The sequence below is a fragment of the Sphaerodactylus townsendi genome, linkage group LG01 (genome assembly GCF_021028975.2).
Source record: "Sphaerodactylus townsendi isolate TG3544 linkage group LG01, MPM_Stown_v2.3, whole genome shotgun sequence".
Classification (NCBI taxonomy): domain Eukaryota; kingdom Metazoa; phylum Chordata; class Lepidosauria; order Squamata; family Sphaerodactylidae; genus Sphaerodactylus; species Sphaerodactylus townsendi.
This window is the reverse complement of record NC_059425.1, coordinates 97,430,677-97,454,770: the sequence shown is the minus strand read 5'-3', so window position 1 is coordinate 97,454,770 and position 24,094 is coordinate 97,430,677. Positions and strand designations below refer to the sequence as shown.

The 24,094-nt window shown below is 40.7% G+C and overlaps 1 protein-coding gene across 5 annotated transcripts in view; it reads left to right on the top strand.

The window, feature by feature from the left end:
• TIAM2 (TIAM Rac1 associated GEF 2) overlaps positions 1-24,094 on the top strand; it is a 199,703-nt gene that overhangs the window by 108,954 nt on the left and 66,655 nt on the right. For 3 of the 5 annotated variants that reach the window (XM_048488283.1, XM_048488264.1, XM_048488273.1), the window contains 5 exons: positions 7,969-8,136; positions 12,970-13,074; positions 16,250-16,328; positions 16,703-16,795; positions 21,531-21,791. In XM_048488283.1, coding sequence (XP_048344240.1) covers positions 7,969-8,136; positions 12,970-13,074; positions 16,250-16,328; positions 16,703-16,795; positions 21,531-21,791 — 706 coding nt within the window. The remainder of the gene's footprint in view (positions 1-7,968; positions 8,137-12,969; positions 13,075-16,249; positions 16,329-16,702; positions 16,796-21,530; positions 21,792-24,094) is intronic. The other 2 variants (XM_048488292.1, XM_048488301.1) reach the window with 2 other exon arrangements.

The window sequence follows — 24,094 nt, the reverse complement described above, 5'->3', positions numbered from 1 at the left end:
ATCATCTATTTAATTTCTGCCCTGCTCTCCCTGCTGCAGCAGGCTCAGAAAAACTCACAAAATATAAAACGGTAAATTTTACAAGGTACAATATGTCAGTCATATCTATCTCTAAAACATATACAGTCCAATGGCACTTAAACTGAACAGGGGTGGAATGATCTCAGATACAATTGCAGCTCTAACGTACAATCATTAACTGATTGAAATTCACACTGCTTCAATATGTGTTAGTCTGTTATGGGTCAGCCTGCTGTGACTTCAGATGAAGAGGAAGTGGAGGGAGTCAGCCTCAGGACAGAGGATCAGCAGAGAACAGAGGAACAGCCACGGGCAGAAGCTGTTTCACTGAGCCCACAGGCCTTCAGCTCAGGAACTTCTGTCATACCTGAAACCCAGTATCACCTATAGGGTCACTGAAACCTTTGGAACAAAGAAGACAACAGCTCCAAAAATAAATTTGGGATAGAAGGTGGAGTGCATGGTTGCAAGCCTGGCATAACCTTGTCAGTGGTGATGAAGCTAAACAGGGCTGAATCACTCCACCTGGCTTGGAATGGTAGAACAGCCTAATTAGCAACAGATGGTGTATCCCAGTAAGATAAATGTCTGTTTAAGCAACCAGCAATGCATGGGGGTTGTGGAAACAACTTGTCACATTGGCCTGTGCACTTGGGCTGAAATTTGGACTCCTGGTAACCTGATTACTTCGGGCCAGACCTGACTCATGGGTTGGACTGCCTTCTCTTGTGTTGATGTCTTGGACCCTGAAAGAATTATGCTTATCCTTGGATAGCCCTATTGACCATTCTTCTGCCTCCAGCCTTAGTTATCTGCCTGCTTCAGGATGTGGTCACTCAGTGTGTGTGATCCAAGACAAGCTACAGACATTTCAGTCAGAGCTTCTACTGTTACCTTGTCTGCATAGCACCAGTGTGGGCCAAGTTTGCTGCAATGTTCACACAATGCCAGCCAGAAATGTGTAGTTTTCTGTATGTCAGAACCTCCTTAAACCAGACAATTGAAACATTTGTTGATGAACAATGATTTCTTTATTGCAGGTAAGATTAGTCCAATACAGTATGAAGACGCCTCTGGCTGCCCCAGTCAGAAAGTACATATTTTAAAGTAACCAGCAAGCCCAATTCCCCCGCCCACCATACAGTCTCACAGCTGCGCTACAGACCAAAATATGTGGCCTTCACTAGCTGAGCAGAGGAGAGATAAGCAGTCAGGAAACAGCAGAAGAATAGTTTCACACAGCATATTCACACAGACCAAAGTTCCCATCCCCCAGCACTCAAGCCACCTCAACACTGTATTTCATATTTTTTCTATTTAAATTGGTGCTGAAATGTCATGACAATAATGATGGCAGTTCCTGTGCAATATAAAACAGATTAATTATTTTTAAAAATGAGTAAAACAAAAGTTGTGTAAGCAAAATATCACAAAATAGTATGCCAGTATAAACAACCATGACAAAATTTCTGGTCTGAAGCTTCTAGGGTAGGATGCATTGTGAACATGGTGTCACGCCAAAAAAAGTTTGAGAGGATGCTGAAGGCTAATGGGAAAGAAAGCAAGAAAATAAACCATACCCCCTTCTCCAGTAGAGACATGTTTGTACTGACTATAATGTAGTAGTAGTAGTAGTACCAACCAAGCCTTTATTGGCATATAAGACGATACAGGTAAAATACAGGGAAAAAACCCGAAAACCAAAAGCAATTTAAAACAAGCCCCAAAGAGAATGAAAACAAAGAATCTCTTAATAACAGAGTGACACAACAAAGTTTTAAAAACAGAACTATCCTTTAGGGTGTATAGTTTCTAGTAAAAACTTGGCCACCCATTCACAAACTACAAAATCAGGGTTATTTAGCAAGTATAAGATCTTTTGCGTATCTGAAATCCTGTCACAGTTCAAGGGAATTATTTTCCCCTAATTCCCTCATATTTAGTGCAATAGAAAAGGGAATGGGTTAAAGTTTCCAGTTGATTAGAGTTACAGGAGCAGAATCTCTTTGCACCCTCTATTTTTTAAATCTACCATATAGCAGCGTTGAAGGCAGAACATTAAACCTAGCCAGTGATATAGCTCTCCTAAGGCTAGGGTTCAGCATTATGCAGAATTGTTTGGCATTGTTGGAGATTGTTGCTTGATAGAGAAGCTCCCATTCAGCCTCAATATACTTCTGGTATTTCTGTCTCTGGTATTTCAAATCAAGAAGTCTAGCAAGAGCTAGATTGTCTCTTAGTTGACGGTGGGTTCTGTAAAGAGACCGGATTTGATTGCTGGTCTTGATGCCCTCTCTATCAAACCATCCACTGATCTTTGGACTTTTTTTTATTCCTACCATCAATGTAATCTTATTAAGTTTGTAATATATTCTGTGCCCCATTTTAAGAACCTGGAAATTTGAGTCTAGCAGTTTTTGATCATATCTTGAATATCTTTGTCTTACTCACCCCTTCTTTTTTCCCCCGTATCGGGCCTCTGGCCTAGAAAACTCAAAGGTTTCTTACTGTTTTGTGACATTTTAGTTAGTTATAGTAAAGAAGTCTTGCATGACTTAAACTTTGTATGTAGCTGTATTGCTCCACAAAATTGATTTGTTTGTCTAGAAAACTTCAGAAACATAAGCCAGACTATTCTTCTTTATTATGACCATTTAATTTGTTTCCCCTTCCAAAACAGAAAAAAACTGTAGATAGGTTGGTCCACAAAAACATTTCTAAAAATGCATTTATTTTGGAGGGCAAACGATAGAACTTATTTTTCAATAATCAGTAAAATGCTGTGTACCTTGATACATCATGTTCTTTGTTTTTTGGACTTTTTTGTAGTAGATCATTTTTAAATATATGATCAAATTTAAGGCTGCTTATTAAAATGTGCCAGTTTTAGGAAATTTCTCCAAACAGGCAATAACTGAAGTCATTTTTAACAGAACTTCTTGTACCGCTGGCTTTTTTGGTTCATGAGACTCTGGTATTTAATCTGGACCAATAAGTCTAAATGTACAGTAATAGCCTTTCAAAACTTTTCTTTAGAGTTGGAAAAAAGTTTGTCATGTGTCTTGAAAGGGTAAGCTTTGTTTTCTTGTCAGGGTCCCCTTCCATCTTGACAACAAAAATGGTATCAAAAATTGGATTTTAAAAAAGTATTCAATCACATTCTCAGCGGTTCAGAGAACAGATGGAAAACTGATAATTTATAACGAAGCCTGGATTTGAGGCCAGGTATCCCTTCTGTGGAACTTGCTTTCCCACAGGAGCTGCTTGCCTTATGTCTGCTACATTAATAAGATGGAGCATTCTGTCCCTTAAACTTTTAAAGGAGTTTAGTAGCAGCAACTGTAGTTTTGCAGAGGTTCCTACAGTTTTAATGCCTTATCCAACGGCTGAAGAAGTGATTCATCGTAGCTTGCAAAACCATTGAGGTTGGAAATAAGCCTATTTTATTAGGAAATTTTGAAGGAAAAAAATAAAACCAGATCTTTACAAGACTTCCTGATGAGTTCAGTGAAGCACAACCCCATTAAATGTTCCATGCAGGTTTTCTGAGGTGTTTCATATGAAAATAGTGACAAACAAAGGCCAGGAATACCATGAAGTAACCAATTTCTCTTCAAGCAACACCATGGTATAACATGCTACAGTCTACAACCCTGGCATATGTTGCTGGAAAATTGAATGTGCTGTCAAAGTTCTATGTGGCACTGAATGAATAAAGTTATTGTGGTATTAGTCACTGCACAGACATAGCTGGAAAAATCCCCTTTCATTTCTAAGATGGAAAATGTGGATGGAACAACCATCTCTTGAACACAACCAGTGAAAAAAATTAAACATAAGCTGATCCATCAAACTGCCAGAATATTTTTAAAAAGTAATCTACAGTCACGGTAAACCTAAAAACAGCGTTTTCTGCTTGAAGAGATTCATGACTGTGACATTGTTAGACAAGAAAAAAATATTAGAGGACATCAACACACCCCCAGTTTGCTATGTCTGGCAAAATGAAGCATGTTTTCTCCCCACAAACCTACTCAACCATGGCCTGATATAAAATTTAAAATCCTAGGATTTTTTGTGTGGAGAAAGGACAGATTTTACTTTGGCTGGGCAGCTGCATTCTGATAAAATGGCAAGCTGAAGTTTGATTTAAGACTCTCCAAATCAGGAAGGATCTGATCCTGTTGTGCACATGAGAGGAGCAGCAGTGGATATATAAGGTGTTCATCACAGGCAGAGGTTTAGATACAACGTAAAGCTGAACCAACCATAGTGCAAAGCTGAGTGCGCATTTCTGCCATATGAAAACAAGTGCCTTAGAACACAACGAATGTGCGTGCAGATGGCTGGTGTTGAGCTAGAATTATACTATTCTTTAGTAGCACATGTTGAATAATTTGGCTATAAAGATGTTTTCCATCTTTAATTTGAATGTAGCCTTGGCTTAGAAATAATTTGAATACAAAAATAAAATGATTGGATTCAGAACCATGAACAGAAGAAGTCTAGGAGAGTGAATTGTTTGGAAAGTCACATGGAAATTTTCATTCAGGAATATAACAATTATGATAGCCGTTCTTGTGCAGTGTTTTGGCCAGACAGAAACATAAGTTGAAGAATCCTATTTGGATTTTATTTTGCTTTTCAGTGTAGTATAAAATGATTCCTCTGTGTCTGGGTGTGGAAAAGCTTTGGGTCCAGTATTAAACCAAATAAATCTAACTTTCAAAAGTGTCTTTGATTTTAGGGGGTTTGTTGCTGAAAAGGGGGAATTCCAACTTGCAGGCTTCTTATAACCAACATTAAACTGATGTACATTAACCCAATTTGTTGTTTAATGTGTGCCTCTTCCCATCTCATGCACAATATCATGAAAGAAGGAAGACAAACTTGTATGGTTTCCCCATGGCTGCTGTAATTGCCAATACAACTTCTACATGGCAGGTTTCCCCGCAGCTTTCCTGTCTCAGTCCCCCTTCAACAGCCAAGCTCCACCCCACCCCCAAACCACGAGACGTTGTTGCACATATTCTTACAGTGCTGCATAGGGAAAATATTCAACTGTTGATTACACAGAATAGCCCCCTGGTGGCAGGGGAGGGAAATAGCCACTGTCAGAACAGTACCAAGAAAAATGACTACTGTTGTGGGTGGGAAAATTTGAATTTCCACACCCATGTTGAAGCCATCTAGGCTCCCCCAAAATTTTGCAGTAAAGCAGGCTTAAGAAAGTTCAGAGAAAAGCTGCAGAAATCTTGGGAGGTGTATGAGTGCACCATGATGCTGTGGATAGGAGCAGGATAGAAATTCACTTCCCAACAGTGTTGAACCTGGGAGAGAGAACCTATGTGGAAATGGCTGTATACTGATTAGTAACTAGCTATCCAAGAAATGAAAATTAGGCTTGCAGATTAGCCAGAGTTACTCTTGCCAGCCTCCTCAACTCCTCAGATTTTAACGAGAATTTAAATTGGGTTTCTTGTCCTACATCTGTACATCCCTGTTAACTAAAGGGATTTTTTAGCAAGAATACTTAACTTGAGAAAGTGTATATGTTTGTGTGAGCCTGGTAACAAGCTGGATACATTCTTATTTCAGTTAAATGTTAGTTAAAAGTAGTGTGTGAATATCGCCTAACTTAGTCCCCTTCCAGAATAATGCACTTTCAATCCACTTTCAATCCATTTTGCAACTGGATTTTACTGTGCAAAATTTCAAAATCCACTTGCAAACAATTGGGAAAGTGGATTGAAATCTCACTATTCTGCATGTGCGGAAAGGGCCTTAGTGCTTGCTTACTCAAACTGGCTCTAGAAAAAGTTTGGCTACTTGCTGCTGCTCCACTCCAACTGCTGCTGGAGCCCTAAAGAAAAACAAAACAAAAGGACAGTGGGGTGGGGTGGAGATTTCTTTCTCTACGGTGAGTTTTCCATTCTGCTTGCGGGGTTTTCATATTCTTGAGATAAGAAGACTGATTTTTTTAATTTAAAAAATTTGGTCCATGCTATTTTTACAGCCAACTCAAAGCAGCCTTCATTCTTTGGCGCTTTTTTGCAGAGAAGATTCACAGCCCTTCATCTAACACTTCATTTTGAAACTTTAAAATTGACTGGCTTTATAGAGCTAGCATTCTTTGCTTACAGTTAAGATAGATACGAACAGGAAATCCATCTCTACATGGTCCTTGCTTGACCTGTGAAGAAATTACTTGTACAGTGCAGATGCTTCATAATAGAAATTTGCAGGAGTTTAGTCCCATATTTTTGTAGATTCATCGTTTCTTTTTATATTGGACACCTTGCCTAGGTTTATTACATTGGATACCTTTTCTGTGAAGTGTGTTGGTTCTTTTATTTCTACTGTTGTAGTCTATATTTGAAAGTGGGTGGCTTTGCCAGATGCATCTGCTATCATAATATTTGAATGCTACAAAGTGGGAATCTTAAATCTAATATGTCCTCTGGTATATTTCATTATCCCGGTGCTGTTACACTGCAGTGCCCTCTGCTGATGAAATTTTTTAAAGTGTGAGCTTCTTAAAATCATTGCACCAGTAACTATATAGATTGTATAATTTTTTCTAACTTCTGCATAAAATTATACAAGAAAACACATGTATTTGCTCAAATTTTGAAAAAAAGACTCTTGCCAAATCTTTAAAGAAGAAAGATAACCACATTTAGAGACTGGACTTCTGATCATGCAGTTTTTTGTGTGTGGTTATAGAACATATGATCACCACAATTGCTTTTATATAGATAACTATATAATTGCATATAGCACATGTAAATAGTCCTGCATCTCTCCGAATCATGCCTAATTTTCCTCACTGTGTTTTGAAACAAGACTTTTATAGGTATATTATCATGGAGATTGAAGTATTGTGTAGGGTGGTCATATGGTAAAGGGCCCTTTTGCAAAGTGTGTTGTCAGTTATACAAAACGTTATTTTGTGGGTAAGCCATTTTTCTGCGCTGTTGGAACCTGAATGGCTCCTAAAACAATTCTTATTAACAAAGGGATCTTTATTTAGTAATCTGTAATGATTGTATTCAGCAATTGAAAACAAATCTAGAAGCTTATCCAACTTTAAAATGAAATTCGTGAAGTAAACTGCCAACCATTCTGGAATATCTACATGGATGAGATAATTGTGCTAGGAGGAATGGTTTAGATTTATTGTGTTGTGGGTAATATTTTGGGCCAATCCAATCCTGTATAATAGCAAAGAAGTCCACTTGAACCTAATAGAACCAAACTGCTGGCCCACCCAGTTTTCCCTTTCTTGGGAAAAAGCCGACAGGAGTTAGAGACCATATGGTCCAGGATTTCATCCCTGAGAGCTAGTAGATTAGATGGACTGGGCAATCGAGGTAGGGGATGGTCTTGGCAGTGCTAATGTATCACAAAATGACATTGCTTAAGGAAACCAAAGGACCAAGAGTGCTTGGAGAAGGAAACTTAAATTATTATATGCATGGATTTTTTTGTTGATCAAAATATATCGGCAGCAAATGCTATTCATGCCAGTAACCTTTAATCATTCCAAAACTGGGACTCACCTTTAACCCAAGGAGAAGCGTGGGATCCAATAAGCTGCAAACACCTGGCAGGATATCACGTGACAGGAAGTTGAGGAGTCCATGTCTCTCTGAACCTGCCTGTGCTAAAAAGTCATCCTCTGTACTGCTGAGTGACTTCACCTTAGTATTTTTACTCTTGCTTCTCTCAGTGTATGAGCAAAGAATGACAGAAGATATAGCACCTTTGCTCTCTGTGGATATGCACTAGCAGGAGGTCTTTCAAAAAAAAAAGCAGCAACCTCCTCCCCCTTAAATTACAGTGATATAGGGGCTCCTAAGTCACCCATAGGTTGAAGACTGCTGGTCTAAATGACTGTTTTATTAAAAACTTATTTTTTCTTATATCTCTTCTTTTTTTCCCCAGCAGAAAGTAGATGAATTTCTAAATGTGTACTACTCAACTACAGAGAATACTGCAAAAGAAAATACTTGGGACATCCAAACATATTTTCATTTTCCTGATGGTCACAGTCTAGTGTTAACTCTCAAGCCAGAAGACAAAGTAGAGGATGTTTTGGCTTTAGCATGCAAGGTACACAGTTCTGCACCTTAATGTAGCTTGTTAATCACACTTTAAAATACAGAAATTATATCCTAGAGTCTTATGCCTTCCCTTTTCCCAATAACGTGGTTCTTATGGGAACATGGACATATGCAATAGTGAAGGAGGAGTGTGTGAACTTGCCTTTCCTGCATCTTATTCCAGTGGAGTCTCTTCTGTTACAGTGAGTCTTCTTGCAAGAGGGGAATGGATTTATAAAATCCAGCCTCTGATCTGTAAAGTGGGAAAGGGTAATGATGTAGAAATAGCTAAAGGTAGCATGACATTTCTTGATAGCATCTCTCCCGTTCTTTGAAAACCATGCAGCAAAGTATGGCACATGGCTTAAGATCTCAAATCCTCTGTGTCTCATGTTATGAATTGACTTCATCCAGAATAAAGGATATGAAGTAAATAAGCAAAACATGTGCTTGGACCTCATGGATTATTTCTGTGGATAGAATAAGTTTCCAGTCACAGCCCCCAATGGAAATAAAGTGATTTAAATCTGAAGTTCTTCTAAATGTATTGTAATAACGAAATTTGTTAGGAAGAACAATTTTCCTCTGTCCAAAACTGATTGTGTTTATAGGAAGCATATCATAAAATGCTCTATATCAGAATGCAGCTATAAATCTTAGGCCGTTTCCGCACGGAGGCGGAAGCGGCTAGGTCGGCGACGCTGGGACTGTCCGCATGGACGGTCCTGAGAAGAGCCGGGACGCTGGCACCACGGAGCGCTGGCGCCCGGTTGACCCGGTGTGTCCCCGGGCCTCCGGCATGTCGCCGAGGCTTGGGGACACGCCCTCCCGGCCCTGCGTGCCTGCTCCAGCGGCGCAGGGCAGGGAGGCATGTCCCCAGGCCTCGGCAACGCGCCGGAGGCCCGGGGACAAGGTAAGTGCCGGGAGGGAGTGGGGTGGGGGAGGCGTCTTGAAGCCGCTGTCGTTCGCTCGGCAGCGGCTTCAAGGCAGCGTTTCCCCAACAAGTGCGCTTCCGAGCACACTGGGGAAACGCCGGCTTTGCGGCAGTCGGGTGGCGTGAGGGCGGCGCAGCTGCAATGCAGCTGCGCCCCCTGTGCGAATGGCGGCCTGGACACGGCGTTTTTGCCGTCTCCAGGCCGCCATTAAATGCCCGTGCGGAAACGGCCTTAATGATTCCACAGAGTGAGAGTTAGTGATAAAAGGTAAGCAGATTTCTGAGGTGTGCATAAATATTAACTCTAACCAAAAAGTTGTAACTTGCCTGAAAGAGTCTGGATTCAATCGAATCTAAATTGAGCTGAATTAAGTATATTTCATCTAGTAGTTAAGAGTGATGAGCTTTGTGATGGTGATGAGCTGACAGAGTGAAGGAACATGGTTTCGGTTGGAGTTTTTTTTGTGGAGGGGAGGGATTTGGTCCAGGCAGTGAAGTTTGGTCACATTTGATGAAAGATATTCTGCGCCAGTATCTATGAAATTGGGAAGCCCAGTCTTATAAATACTGTATTCTCATTACAGCAAGTAGAGTAGGTTGGCTCCCTGTTGATCAAGCCCCCATTCCTTTAACAGCTAAACAGACTGGTAAATTATTGTGCCAGTTTTCCAATTTTCTTGTGGGGACTGTGTATAATGCTTATGGTTACATAATACTTGATGATACTTCTGCTCAGGACAGTGTGAAAATACGTTGTTATGCCTGATATTGTTTCTAGTTTTAAAATCTGGAGTAGAGTTTGGTGGAAAGTGCCATCAAGTCACAGCTGACGTATGACAACTCTACATGGTTTTTAAGGCAAGAGGCAAACACAGCTGTTCCCTCCCTCTGCATAGCAACCCAGGATTTCCTTGATGACCTCTCACTCAAGTACTAACCAATGCTAACTGGGTATCTTCTAAGAACTGACAGAATGGGGCTAGCCTGGGTCATCCAGGTCAGAACACAGAGTTTTGAGTTTAGGTTCTGTTAAAACAACTAATATTTATGAGCTGGAAGGAAAGATGTATGTTTTTGTAGGGAATCCTTGTGTGACCTATAGATGGCAGGAGAGAGCTGATTCATGAAAAGATTTTTAGGGCTATGGAAAACTGCAAGTGACACAGAAGTATTTGCACAAGAATGTATGAAATTACAGGTTTTTCCTCTGCTTCACAAAATATCTGTTCATAAAAACTGTCACATTTTCTTTTTGTGGCTATCATATAATTTGATATGAAGTTATTTTGATTTATTTATCTCAATTAAAACTTTTGTTTTATCTTTCTTTCTACTCTGTATATTTAATGTATTTTTCCATAAGACATTTCTTAATGCTGACTACTTTCTGCTACATCTTTCCTAGTTCTTTTTTTCTTACATTTCCATACTTCTCTGGTGAGTGTTGGAAATATTCATTGTTTAGCACAACGTAGTGTTTTGAAGTACGTGTTTGTTAATGTTGATGTATGGTGCATGGCTGACTGAGGGTCAAAAGGGGCATTGGCTGCTTGACTCCCATGGGCCATTTCAAGTTTTCTGATTTTGAGTATGTGGAGCATCTTTGCCATCACTTTCTATTGCCCCCTAGTTCCTGATATCAAAAGGATTTATAAGTAGATGATTGGAACCCCCGCCCCCCCGAAACTATGTCCATGAACCTCCTTCACTGCAGTGGGGGCAGAGGCTGAACCCTTAGTGAATGGAGCCCCTTGCTTTTTCAATTTTACAAACCATTAACTTGGGTCAGAAGTAATTATTTGCAAATGGCCCATGTAAATAAATGGTAAACAACCGTCACAAAAATATAGATTAATATACACATATCATTAAAAGTAACAACGTACCCCGTTGTCCTACTGTACAGTGCCTGCAACCTACTTTTTATCACATTGTCTGTCTTGTTGAACAGTCAGAACAATGTACTAAGCATGCTCGACAATTCTCCTTAGCATTCAAAGGAAGTCCTAGTCAGAATACAGTTATCCATTCCACATCGCTGGGGTTAGGCTTGCCCCCCCACTTTGGAAATCTGTAAACATTTGTGGTCCTCTGTTCATACCAGAGAATAAGTCTGATTTTTTCCTTTTTTTTATTTTAACATTTAAAAAGAAATTGTGTATATTTATAGTATTAAAAGATAACATATGTTGATATTATTGTCAGAGCACTGTCAAACAGGTGCCTGATCAGCAAAATCTAGTTGACAGTTATCATATGACCTAGCCTCATTCTGAGCTTAATTGATGCTGCATTATGATTGGACAGTATAATGTATATAAGGCTGAACTGTACATAGCTCTGAGAGACACTCATCTTCGCACTGGCTGGCGGAGCACTTTGTGCAAACAACTTTGTGAACAATAAAAGTGGGACGGCTTCTGTGAAGCTGAGCTGCTGTGTGCGTTTGAGTTCCTACTGTGTTCCAATGAGTTGTGCAACTCTGCAACCTGGGGTTTTACCCCATCCTTCACAATTATACTATACTATACATATATCTTCTGCATTTCTGAGTTTCTAAACTTTTTCTGTGTCATCTGCTGGCCTTCACATGTCATCTGTGGCTTTCAGAAAAATCCCCCCAAATTTCCAGTTAATTTCTTGTGCTGACCCTCAATTTATCAAAATTGCAGTGGGGAAAGTCGTGCTGTGGAAGGGATAACTGTAAATTCTGTGAGTGCATAAAAATGTTTCTTTCATTTAAGGATGCAGTAATTCTTAAGGAGCACATCTTTTATCTGTTTTTTGGGGGGGGGGAGGAATATGTTTTAAATGAAATGAAAAAATAAAAATTACTATGGGGAAAAACAGAAACACATTCAGACAACATTGGTTATGTTACTTTTTTGCTGCTCTTTCATTTTCTTTATATTATCATAACTCAGATTTCTTTGATACACTCCTATAAGTTATTTTTGCTTGCAGTGTCAAAGATTCGCAAAGTTTTCTTAAATAAAAAGTTTTTCATTTGCATGGATAGTGTCAGCTATAGTGACTCTTGGACTAGGCCTAAGATCTTATCTTTATTCTATAATATATGTGCTAATTGAAATCTGTTTATATGTTTTTTGACAAACATGTATTTATACTATGTTCCATAGTTTGTCTTCTTCCAGTTGTCTGAATCATCAACTGGAGAAAAAGCATAATTTTAAATTACAAGTGCTAAATTTGTTCCTGTGTACATTGCAGCTGGAGATTCTGCTGGGTGAAGAGTGAAATACATGTCCTAATGTGCGCGCGGTCTGTTGCTCTGTGTTTACTGGTGTTGAAAATCAGTGTAGCCGCAATAGTATTCCAAATGTTTGAAGACAGGCCTCTCCAAGATAGGAAGCCAAAATCTGAAAGGGAAATGTTCTCTATTCTTTTATTTTGCTACCTGGATATAATCACATGCTGCGAAAAGTAGGTGGTTTCACGATCTAGAGGAAATTGGCATTAAAAAGGGCTGTAAAAGCCAAGCTCATACATAACAGCCTTCTCTTAACAGCCTGTGTGCACACATGCATTTTATGCATCAGATGTGAATGTATCACTCAGCAGAACGATTTCATCTGAGAGAACTGTAGAAATGAATGGAGGCCTATATAAGCAGAGGAAGAAGAGAACAAGATTTAAAGTTTATTTACACATCCTACCACTCTGTTACTTTAATACACAGGATGTAACACTATAAACCTTTGGGGTTTTAGAAGCAATCCAAATCTGTTTGTATGAAAATGGTACAGCTAGGTTTGTTTATTTATGGTGGCTATTTAGGAAATGACTTGTTGAAGGTTATCTTTGCGTAACTTGAAGGAATGTGTATGTATGACATCAGGACTTGTTCAAATAAATTCTGAATTCCAAAAAGTTATTTTTACCTCTTAGATTAAGCAGTTGGAACCAAGACATTACGGCTTACGACTTAGAAGACTTATTGATGAAAATGTTGAGCACTATATTCCTGAAGCATATGAATACATACAAGACCAGGCAAGTGGTGTGATATAGAGATTTGAAGTTGCTTCTCTTATTTGTAGTCAGCTTGTATGTTGTTTACAATAGACAAGTTGGATATAAATCCCCTGAATAAACAAATATATTCTTTTATTCTTAATAATAAAGGCAAACAAATATTGACCGAGTATATTTTTACCCTCCCCCTCTTCCAGGGAATATGTGATTCTCCAGTTTGTACTCACAGTTACCTCGTGGGAAAAGTTAGTCTAAGAGAAAATGTCTGGCCTTAAATCAGCCAGCAAGCTTCAATGCCAAATAGGGAGTTGAACCTGTGATTCAGACAGTTGTGAGTGATTTTGTTTAAAACCTGTCTACAAGAGTTCGTTTGGAACTTTACTTAGAGTAAAGGGAACATAATGCATCTCAGTTGTATAATTTTGGTTATACTTTGTTAAAATAGCTGCTACTTGGCTTTTATAAGAAAGGGCTGCAGTTCTTTAGCCACTTATTCTGGAGCCATCCCCTTGAAATCAGTAGGAGGCAAAGGAACGAGGGAAACAGTTGTGTTCACAGTCATAGCCTGAGTGGTTCAGGCACAGCCATGATTGCAGCAAAGCAGCCACTTCCTCAATCCAGTCTTAAAACCAAACATCTAAAGTGGAGGAAAGGCGTGGTGCTCTCAGACACTAGGGCAGAAGGAACATCTATCAAAGGAATTATATGGGCCTGAAATTTGGATGCCTGGCTCCAAGTGAGTCTGATGAAAAACAGCAGGTTGCCAGGATGATCATACCGGCCATTGTATTTGATGTATGGATGCATGTCTTATATGTAAAGTAGTCTTACCACCCTTCTTCACGATAAGCTGCCAACCAGTAGTGACTGCACAGTTCATTTAACCACAGTGAGCATGAACTTAATACTGTCCTTTCATATCTGGCACTTAAATGAATTCAGAAGTATAGCTTACAGTGCAGTCCTAAGCAGATATACATGATCATTGTCATGGAACTTGTGCATGCACATGGCTTGCCACACATGGTTCTGTTCATGCACAGGCCTACTATGAAGAGGATTTTTTGAAGCTCAAAATGCCTAGAGACCATAAGCCTGTCAGCTCTCTGCAATGGGGATTTAGAGTGAGTGGGGTGGCCCTTAGGTGGCAGACAGAGCATACGAAGACAACAGGGCTCACACTTTGCACAAAAAATAACCAGGGACAGCAAAGTCCACATACTCTGTGGCTGAGGTCTCCCACCCAAGCTCCATTCCAGGTACAATGCTGCACAGTCACGAACCAACAGGGTGGCTGTGCTATTACAGGTAACCTGAACAATGGGACCCCTGAAACCACTTTCCTCCCTGCTTGGACTTCCCTCTGCAATACACCTCTGAAGATTCCAGCCACAGATACAGGCGAAACGTTAGGAACAAGATCCACCAGACCACGGCCACACAGCCCGGAAAACCCACAATAACCAGTTGAATCCGGCCATGAAAGCCTTCGACAATTCATACCGGTGATCACTAGTCACGTTCATCTACCAACTATGAAAAAGTGTTTTAGATGCCATATTGTCAATCAGATGAGTCAACTACAGGTGTTGCGACTACAAGGCATTGTAACATAATTCCCCTGTCCTGAAATCATTTGACACTAGGGTAGTCTTCCACACTTCACTGGACTGACAGCCCAGGTTGGTGACTGCCGAGGCAATAACCAGTGAGCCATTTCTCGAAAGGATTTTTGTTGAAGAGGAGTATCCTATGAATGTCTAAGGAGCAAGGGGCTCATTCTCTGTTATCCTGCTGTTGAAGGTACAGTTCCTATCCAAAGTAGCATCCACGTTTCATGTGAACCAGGACACAACCCTGTGGTATTATACCTTCAACAGCAGGATAACAAAGAATGAACCCCTCAATCCTTAGACATTCATAGGGTACTCTTCTATAAAAATCATTTCAAGAAATGGCTCATTGGTTATTGCCTCGGCAGTCATCAACCTGGGCAAAAAGCTGTCAGTCCAGTCTATTTCTAGATGAGTAGTCACATGTATCAGTGTTACAGATTAGCATGAGGTGACTGTCCAGTACAGCTTCACACTTATTCTACTCAGTTGCTTTTCACCATAGTCTCTCCATTGATTCAGTCTGCAAGGGCTCAGTGTTCTGCACCTTTGCAAGGCACTGCTCGATAGAGATAGATGCCATGAGAGACACAGCAGTTGGAAGAGCAATCCTACAGTCTCTGTTCAACTAGGAGCTTGCAGAGCCTTCCTAAAACTGGTAAGTCAGTTTGCTACTTTCCCTTGTGGAACTGAACAGTCACCACACTGATGAAAACAGGGCTGCACTGTGACTGTGTCTGCAACTGTTGTTCATTGAGTAATCACCTCTGCAGTTACACATTCCTCCCTTTTGCACCACTGTTAGCTCATTACTGAATTTGATAACTTCACATGACTCTGGTGGTAGTAGGGAGGAACTGAGGGAAGGATGCTCCGCCCACTCAATGTAAGTCTAGAAAAGAAAGAAGGCCATATGGGAGAGGGGACAGAGTGCTTCTAAATGTTTTGAGCTTCCAAAAAAAATCCTCTCCACAGCAGACCTAGTATCCATGTGCAGTTGCACAGATGACCATTTGATGAACAATAGTTACAGATAAGTACGGCCTTTTTTTCCTAAGTCAATTAAAGCCAGTGGGCTTTAGACACTGCTTAGGCTTGTATTGTTCATGTTCAAAACTTTCCTCACTCACCCCCAACAGTAAAGCACAAAGTTCTAAAGGTATCTTGGTATCTGAGACACAAAATCAAATTGGCCCCTGGCATAGCTCAGATCTAAAATATAGAAAATTAAAAACCTGATATTATATTAACCTTTAGTAGTACCCAGAATCTGGCAAATAAAGTGAATTTTTAGCTCAATGTAATGGCAGGACCAGTGCTAATAGTAGCATGATTTGGTGTAACTTCTAAATGAATCCTGCAGATCTGTGTTTCATGGTTCAAATTCAAATGGAGTCCTTCCTTCCTTCCTTCCTTCCTTCCTTCCTTCCTTCCTTCCTTCCTTCCTTCCTTCCTTCCTTCCTTCCTTCCTTCCTTCCTTCCTTCCTTCCTTCCTTCCTTCCTTCCTTCCTTCCTTCCTTCCTTCCTTCCTTCCTTCCTTCCTTCCTTCCTCTTTTTCTTCTCTTTTTTCTTTTTTGCAGATATATGATGAAATAGAAGTCATCCCTTTAAATTTGTACCATGTGCATCTTACTAAGAGTGGAGGTGTAACTGATTTTGGTAAGTCTGCATTTTCCATAGTTCTTGTGTCTCTCCCCTTTTATTGACTTTGTTCTTGGTTTATAGGTTGGGTTCAATGCCTCTTGACAGAGAGAAAGAGAAAGAGACTGTATAGAAGTGAAGAGGAACATGGGAAATTCTTTGTGGGCCAGTACTTTCTGTTGGTTGCTTTTGGCCACAGCCCTACCTGGCTACTTTCTCTTATGTGAACCATATGAAGTATTAATGAGACTGAAGACCACTGTCTTCTTAGTAATATACAATGGGGAATTTTCCATAATGAAACAACTATGTTGCCTTGTCAAATATGAAATTATATATGTATTAAGATTTTTTAAAGGATGCATAAAAATTAAAACAGTGTTTTTCCCTAGGATTTGCAGTCACTGCACAAGTTGATGAACACCAACATCTAACTCAGATATTTGTAAGTGATGTTCTTCCTGATGGGATGGCTTACCAAGAAGGTATGTATTACCTTTTTTTCTGCTGGTGTTGTCTTTTAATGATGAAGATGTTACACTGGACAAAGAGCAAATTCCTCTGTGAATCCCTGATTTGGTCCAGTGGTTATGCCAGATTTCCAGAGTTGTTGTTAATGTTTCTGTTTGGCATCCCTAACAATTTGACAAGTTCTCCCTACTCTGGTGTCACTGCTGTGTGTGAAAATCACACAAAAGTCTGTTTCGCAAAGTGTGTGATTGTTGAGAAGTTGCGGTGTATATGCTATAAGCCATGGTTGTATATGTTACAGAGGTTTATATACATGACAGTGTATCCCAGTGTTGGGAAAATGGTCTTCCTGAATTATGCCTCAGCTGTGCCTTTTGCTTGATCCACCACACTGATTCTAGGAAGGAATCAAATCTTACTTCTTCAGATGCTGAAAAAGGAAATCATTTTGGAGATTTTTATAATAAATTCACAAAAAGCAGGAAAGAAAAAGGAAGAACTGGAATATATAGCAGCTGATAAAAGAGGTCAGAAGTTCCAGCCACTCATAGGATATAGGAGCATATAAATAAAGTGTAGGATTAACATGACAAGTGAAGGAAAAAGCAGACTGTAACATTAGAAAAAGTGACTGAACATCAGTTAGTTACAGTATGGGTAGTGACACTAGAAGGTTGCAGTATGCCATTATGTGCTGAGAAGAGCAAATTAAAGTTTCTAAAAAGTGGCCCTGTTGAGCTGTTAGAAATATAGTAAGTAAAGAACCTCCAATCTCTATTTAGGCCAGGGTGAGAGATTGTGCATGACTATCAAGCTCTCCTGCCAAATCTCATGCTCTTCCAGTATCCTCTTGTTTGTTCCATTTCCTGGTAACCAGTTGTACCAGTGTTATGAAAGGATTTGGCTAAATTCAGGTGGCTTTTGCTTAATTTGCTTAATTTTTTTTTTTTACAAAAAGTTTTATTATTACATTATTGCATTAAACATTACATATTAGACATTCTAATAATAAACATTCAAACACAAACAAATCACATATCACATTGCACATTATACATTACACCCTATTAATTCGACAATAAATCACTTAATTTGCTTAATTTGACCAGTGTGATGAAGCAGGCTTACAAAAACTTATGCCATAATGAATTTACTGTATTTAAAGTCCAACAAGACTCACTGTTATTTTGGCAGTAGTAGACTAATGGCCCCATCCAAGGGGAATCTGCTCGTGGGAGTGGTGTGTGGCCGCACGGGTGGATTTGTCCCTCCCTGGGACACTGATTTCACTGGTATGCAGTCGCTGTGGCCCTCCCCAGCACTGGTACACTGTGTTCCAGGGCCACTGCCAGCATAGAAGCGGCAGGCTGGGGGTGTAACCAGGGGAGGAGTCAACGTTAGTTCCCTCCTGGTCTTTGCTGGTGGTGTAAATCCATTCAGACCACTGGGGGCTTCTCACCAGCGGGGAGGGGTGTTTTTGTTTTACTGTTCAAGCCTCTCCATGCTGCTGGGAAGCCTCCATGAGAGCGGCAGGGCAGCGCTGTGGTCTGCCACCAAGTTTGATTGGGGCTTAAAGTTGATTAACCCATCATATTTTCATGGTTTATCTTAAAAAACAAAACAAACAATACATGGCAATTATAATATCAAGTGAAATCCATAAAATATCCATTAAAAATATTAAAATGCATAAATAAACATTTGCAATATAAATCTTGATAGCTAAAAGAAACAGAATTAACCAGGGACGTAGGTATAGATTTTTTAGGGGGGGGGGTTTCGGGGGTGGGGCCAAACCCCACCCGCCCCTAGGGCATGGCCATGCCTACCCAAGCCCTGCCCCTGGCCTAGCGCTTATAAAAGCAGCTCTCCGAGGTCGGGGATGGCAGACTTCCCTGCCCTGCCCTGCCCTGCCCTGCCCTGCCCTGCCCTGCCCTGCCCCTCCCCTCTGGGCAGAGGCATAGAGGGAAAATGGAGCCTGGTGCAAAATCTGAGTTTTGCACTCCCCCCATGGGAAGCTGCTGTGATGCTGGAATCCACCCCCAAACAGCATCACTTTCAATGGTGTTTAAACTAGAGAGCCCAAATTCTCTTTTTAAATCCACCTTAAAGGGAGAATCTGGGGCCCCTAGTTAAACAACATTGAAAGTGATGCTGTTTTGGGGTGGATTATCCCCCACCCTGAAACAGCATCACTTTCAATGTGGCGTAGTGATTAAGAGCAGGTGCATTCTAATCTGGAGGAACCGGGTTTCCCTGCTCTGTGACTTGAACTGTGAAGACTTATCTGGGGAATTCAGATTAGCCTGTGCACTCCCACAAATGCCAGCTGGGTGACCTTGGGATAGTTACAGCTTTTCGGAGCTCTCTCACCCCTACCTACCTCACAGGGTGTTTGTTGTGAAGGAGCAAGGGCAAGGACATCGTAAGCCCCTTTGAGTCTCCTACAGGAGAGAAAGGGAGGATATAAATCCAAACTCTTCTTCTTCTTCTAAACTGAGGACCTCAGATTCTCCCTTTAAATCCATGCCGAAGGGGGTGGATTTAAAAGGAGAATCAGGGGAAATTTGGGGGGTGCCTGCTGTCAGGGATGCAATTGTTAATCTAGAAGCACCAAACTTTCATGGTATCTTTAGGAGTCTCTCCTAATGATACCACCCAGGTTTGGTGAAGTTTGGTTCAGGGGGTCCAAAGTTATGGACCCTCAAAGGTGTAGCCCCCATCTTCTATTAGCTCCCATTGGAAACAATGGAGGATGGGGGCATCCCCTTTGGGAGTCCATAACTTTGGACCCCCTGAACCAAACCTCACCAAACCTGGGTGGTATCATTAGGAGAGTCCCCCAAACAATCCCTGAAAGTTTGGTGATGCTAGCCCAAACAATGCGCCCCCTGTAGGCCAAAAACCGAAAAAACACTAAAATGTTTTAAAAACCCACAAACGGGTGGGCGGAGCTTCGGACATGAATGGGGGGGTTCAAACCCGAGAACCCCCCCTTACCTACGTGCCTGGAATTAACCATAGCTTACTATTCCTGTATTAATAAGGAGTGATCCAGCATAAAGTTAGTGAGTTATTCATTGACCAAACTTAAATCATATTTTTATAATCCAGGCTACCACCTCCAGAGGGCTTCCAGGCAGTGTGGGGAGTCAGCAAAAAGAGAAAAAAGCAACCTGGAAGCTCTCCAAAAGGCTTAATGGAGTTACATGACCCTTTTGGGTAGCCCTGGCCGCAGTTCTCCTGGTTGGCAAACCTGAGTGGAGGCTGACTAAAGTTGACTGCACCTCCCTACACCAGCATCCACTTGGACATCAGTGTTGCTTTGTGGCAGCTCCTGCTTCTGGGTTTCACCACTGCGGAGCTCTGGGGTGGCCAATTTTGACACATTTGTTCCCTCCATTGGCATGGATGCCTCTTACACCAGCAAAGGGGGCAAACGCATCAGCGCAGCCCTTGGCCGCTTCGAAAGGCCATCCAGATTGGGCTGCCCATAAAGTTCTTTCTATGCTCAACATTTCATAGGTCAGTAAAATAGGCTGAGACGGTTAAAGGGGCAGGGAATGCTTATAACAAAGACAGTTCTCAGAGTAATTCAGTATCCACTAGTCAGTTAAATACAAAAAGTCTTTGTTTTATTAAATGTTTAGGTGCAGAGAAACCAAGCTTCCTTAAATATTTATCTGAGAATGCAAGTTTGGACACTGCATTCAGTATATGACTTCACCATGAATTAGCTTTCATCTCATCTTAAGCCAAAGTTAAGAAACCTGGAGACGGACTAAAGAAGATTCCCAACCAAAAATTAGTAGCATCTTAGAAACAGAAATATTTCTAGTAGAGGCGTAGCTGCAAGGGGACCGGGGGGTGCGTGTTGCACCGGGTGCGCGCCTGGGGGGAAAGCAAAAATTTAAGGGTTTTTTTTGTGGTATTTTTTAGTGTTTTTCAGTTTTGGGCCTGCAGGGGCACAGCTTTTAGGCTAGCAGCACCAAAATTTCAGGGAGTTATCGGGGGACTCTCCTGATGATACCACCCAAGTTAGGTGAGGTTTGGTTTAGGGGATCCAAAGTTATGGACTCCCAAAGGGGGTGTCCCATCCCCCATTGTTTCCAATGGGAGCTAATAGGAGATGGGGGCTACACCTTTGAGAGTCTATAACTTTGGACCCCCTGAACGAAACTTCACCAAGCCTAGCTGGTATCATCAGGATAGTCTCCTAAAGATACCCTGAAATTTTGATGCTGATAGCCTAAAAACTGTGCCCCCTGCAGGCCTAAAACTTAAAAAACACTAAAAAATACAAAAAACACAAACGGACATTGGTGGGGCAGCAAAACTCAGATTTTGCACCAGGCTCCATTTCCCCTAGCTACGCCTCTGCTTTCTAGTTGGCAAATGTGATCCTTGGCAAAGGCTGCATTCCTAAGAACACTGTTTTGGGAGTAACCCTCATTTAATAAATTGGGATTTACTTTAGAGTAAAACTGGTTTAAGATTGTTCCAGAGTGTATGCTTGGACTTACCTTTACTCAAAGTGTATTTTATGAACTCCAGGTGATACTATGAGGGAATTGTCTGAACAATTAAATTACTGGGTGGCGTGGTGATTATTCTTGTCTGCTAAAGTGTGTGAGATGTACTGTTATGGAGACCCTGTAAATTAATTACCTCCAAAGTTGCTAGTTTATGATGAACAGCCTTCGAGTGTAGTGCCTAAGAGGTTTTTTTTAAATTCTCTTATATTTCCAGGGTTACGTGTGGGCAATGAAATCTTGATTATAAATGGAGAATCTATAACTGATCTTGACCTTAGACAGATGGAGCTATTGTTCTCTGAGAAAAGTGTCACGCTCACCTTGAGTTCAAGTCACAACAGCAATAAAAGTGCATTGTGTACCTTGTGGTCAGATGGTGATATTTCCAAGGAACCAAGAAATGTATTGCCCCCTCCAAATCAGTCACAACTTCTGGAAGAATTTCTGGATAACTTCAAAAAGAATACCACAAATGGTGAGGTGCTGCTGGTGATGTTTTTGTTCTTTATGCTGGTAGAGCTGTTTGTATTTTATATATGTATTTATATGTATATATGTGTATGTTTTTTTCTATGTTAAAATAAACAGGAATAATTGTTTTAACAGGAAATCTCTTTAAAGCATTGAAATAAAATATTAATGCTTCTTTCTGAGATCAAAATATTAAAATGAATTGTGAAACTTATCAAGCCAGTTTGTGTTAGAAATTATCCTGCACTGTTATTTACAAAAATCAAAAAATATCAAATGCCTATAGATTGTTTAATATAAATTGTCTTCACCGGAATACCTACTTTTTAAAAATGTAGTGAACTAGAACGATATACATGGTTACCATGTAGGCAAGCAGTCCAACATTTGCCATAGCTATGGGACAGTGAATATACTGAGGAAATACTCAGAATTACTTTCTTCCTCTGTTTTTTCCACATGTAGAAGAAAAAGTTGTGGGTATTGATAACTTTTCTTGGGGAAGGAGCTTGCAGGAGTTCTTTTGACTAGAAAAACAGCTGAAAAAACAACAGCTATACACATCTCCCCCTTCCTTCTAGCCCAGGGGTCTGCAACCTGTGGCTCTCCAGATGTTCATGGACTACAAATCCCATCAGCCCCTGCCAGCATGGCCAATTGGGGGCTGATGGGAATTGTAGTCCATGAACATCTGGAGAGCTGCAGGTTGTAGACCCCTGGTCTAGCCACTCCAATTGAAAGTAAAGCTGCTAAAGAAGGCTGGTTCCAAGTTTTTCAGGAGTCCTGGGCAGAGTGAGACCAGGACCTCCTCCATCCACCATCAGGACCCCTGTCCATACCTCTCTTCTTGCCCCCACCCACGTACCCCCCATCTCTGTGTGGCCTTCCCTACCCACAACAACTCCTGCCACTGCCCATATTAGAATACCCTTTCCTCCTACTGGTTAGTATGTGTGGCTGGGCGTATTGCTGCAGTACATGTGAAGAGCATCAGTAGCATCCCGCTGCATTCTCTTTTCTGGCCATGCCGAGCAGCTGGAAGCACAGGAAGTATGTCACTTGCAAGGAAGCAGTGGGAAAAAAGGTGCAGAGGCAGGCAGCAAAGAAGACATGTAGGTGGGGTTGGTGGCAGTGGACCCTTCTGTAGGTTTTGTCAGATGCCATGCTTTTGTTGACTCTGGCTTGGCTTGCAAACATGATTTTTCAATTTACAAAAATGCATCAAGCTATTTGGATAGTTAGCTCGTAACATTTACTCGGGGCCTGGGAGCTTCTCAAATTTTGCAATGGCAAATTTTGTAAGATGCTCTTACATTTCTTTGAAAACTGTTGCTGAACCTGGTGGTACTTGGTGAGTGATTCATGTGCTTGATTAAGACAGCTAGGCAAGAAATCAAATGGGTTTGATTTCATTCTCTGAAAACATAAAAAGTCACTAAGGAGTGTTTTAAGGGTTAATTTAATTAAAAAGCATCTTTGAAAATAAAAAAAAAGCCTGTTAAGATTTGTAATACAGTTAGGGGCTTCTTTCTCAAGGGTCTCTGTTCAATTTAAAATGCTATTAAGTTGATGGTTGGCATATAAAAGATCATGTCATAAAACAAAAGTTATGGGTCTAATTAATTAGCCTTCACTACACTGGGCTATCGCTCAGCTTGTTAGCCTGATATTGTAGGACAGCATTTCCTGGAGTATTTGCCATAAAACATGTATGTGTCCATTCACCCAATTCGTTGTACCTGGGGGATGGATTTTGCAATTTGTCTTAGTCTCCACTGATTCCATTACAGTGTTAAAGTATAATGGAATATAGGCTATTCTAGAAAATAATGGTTAAAAGAATTTTTTTTTAATTGGCTGTCTGATTAAGAGAGCCACCAAGGCAGATCCTGTTTTCCATCCATGGGGGCAGGGGAAATTCTTCAAAATTAAGCTGTGTGAGTGAGTTGGTCACATTTATCAGATTAGAGTGTGTCTGCATTTCATTCATGGCATCTTGATGACTTGTTAGTGAAACAAACTCAAGTAGCTTGGCTTTGAATGAATGCATTATTGTAATGGCTTTATCCTTTTGCCTTGTATTCTCTGTCATTTTGTGTCCAGGCTTGATTTACAGTTTACAAGCCTAGGAGATCTGTAAGAATCTCCTTCAGTTAATGAATGGCTCTAGCTTCCCTACTCTCTGCTCTGATTTCTGAGAGTTATGTTCAGAGCAGCTCCAAACCATGTAAATCTGTAGTGCTCTACCTCTTGAAATAGCAAGTTAGATAGGTCTAGAAACTTCACTAGAAGACCCAGAAAGCCACA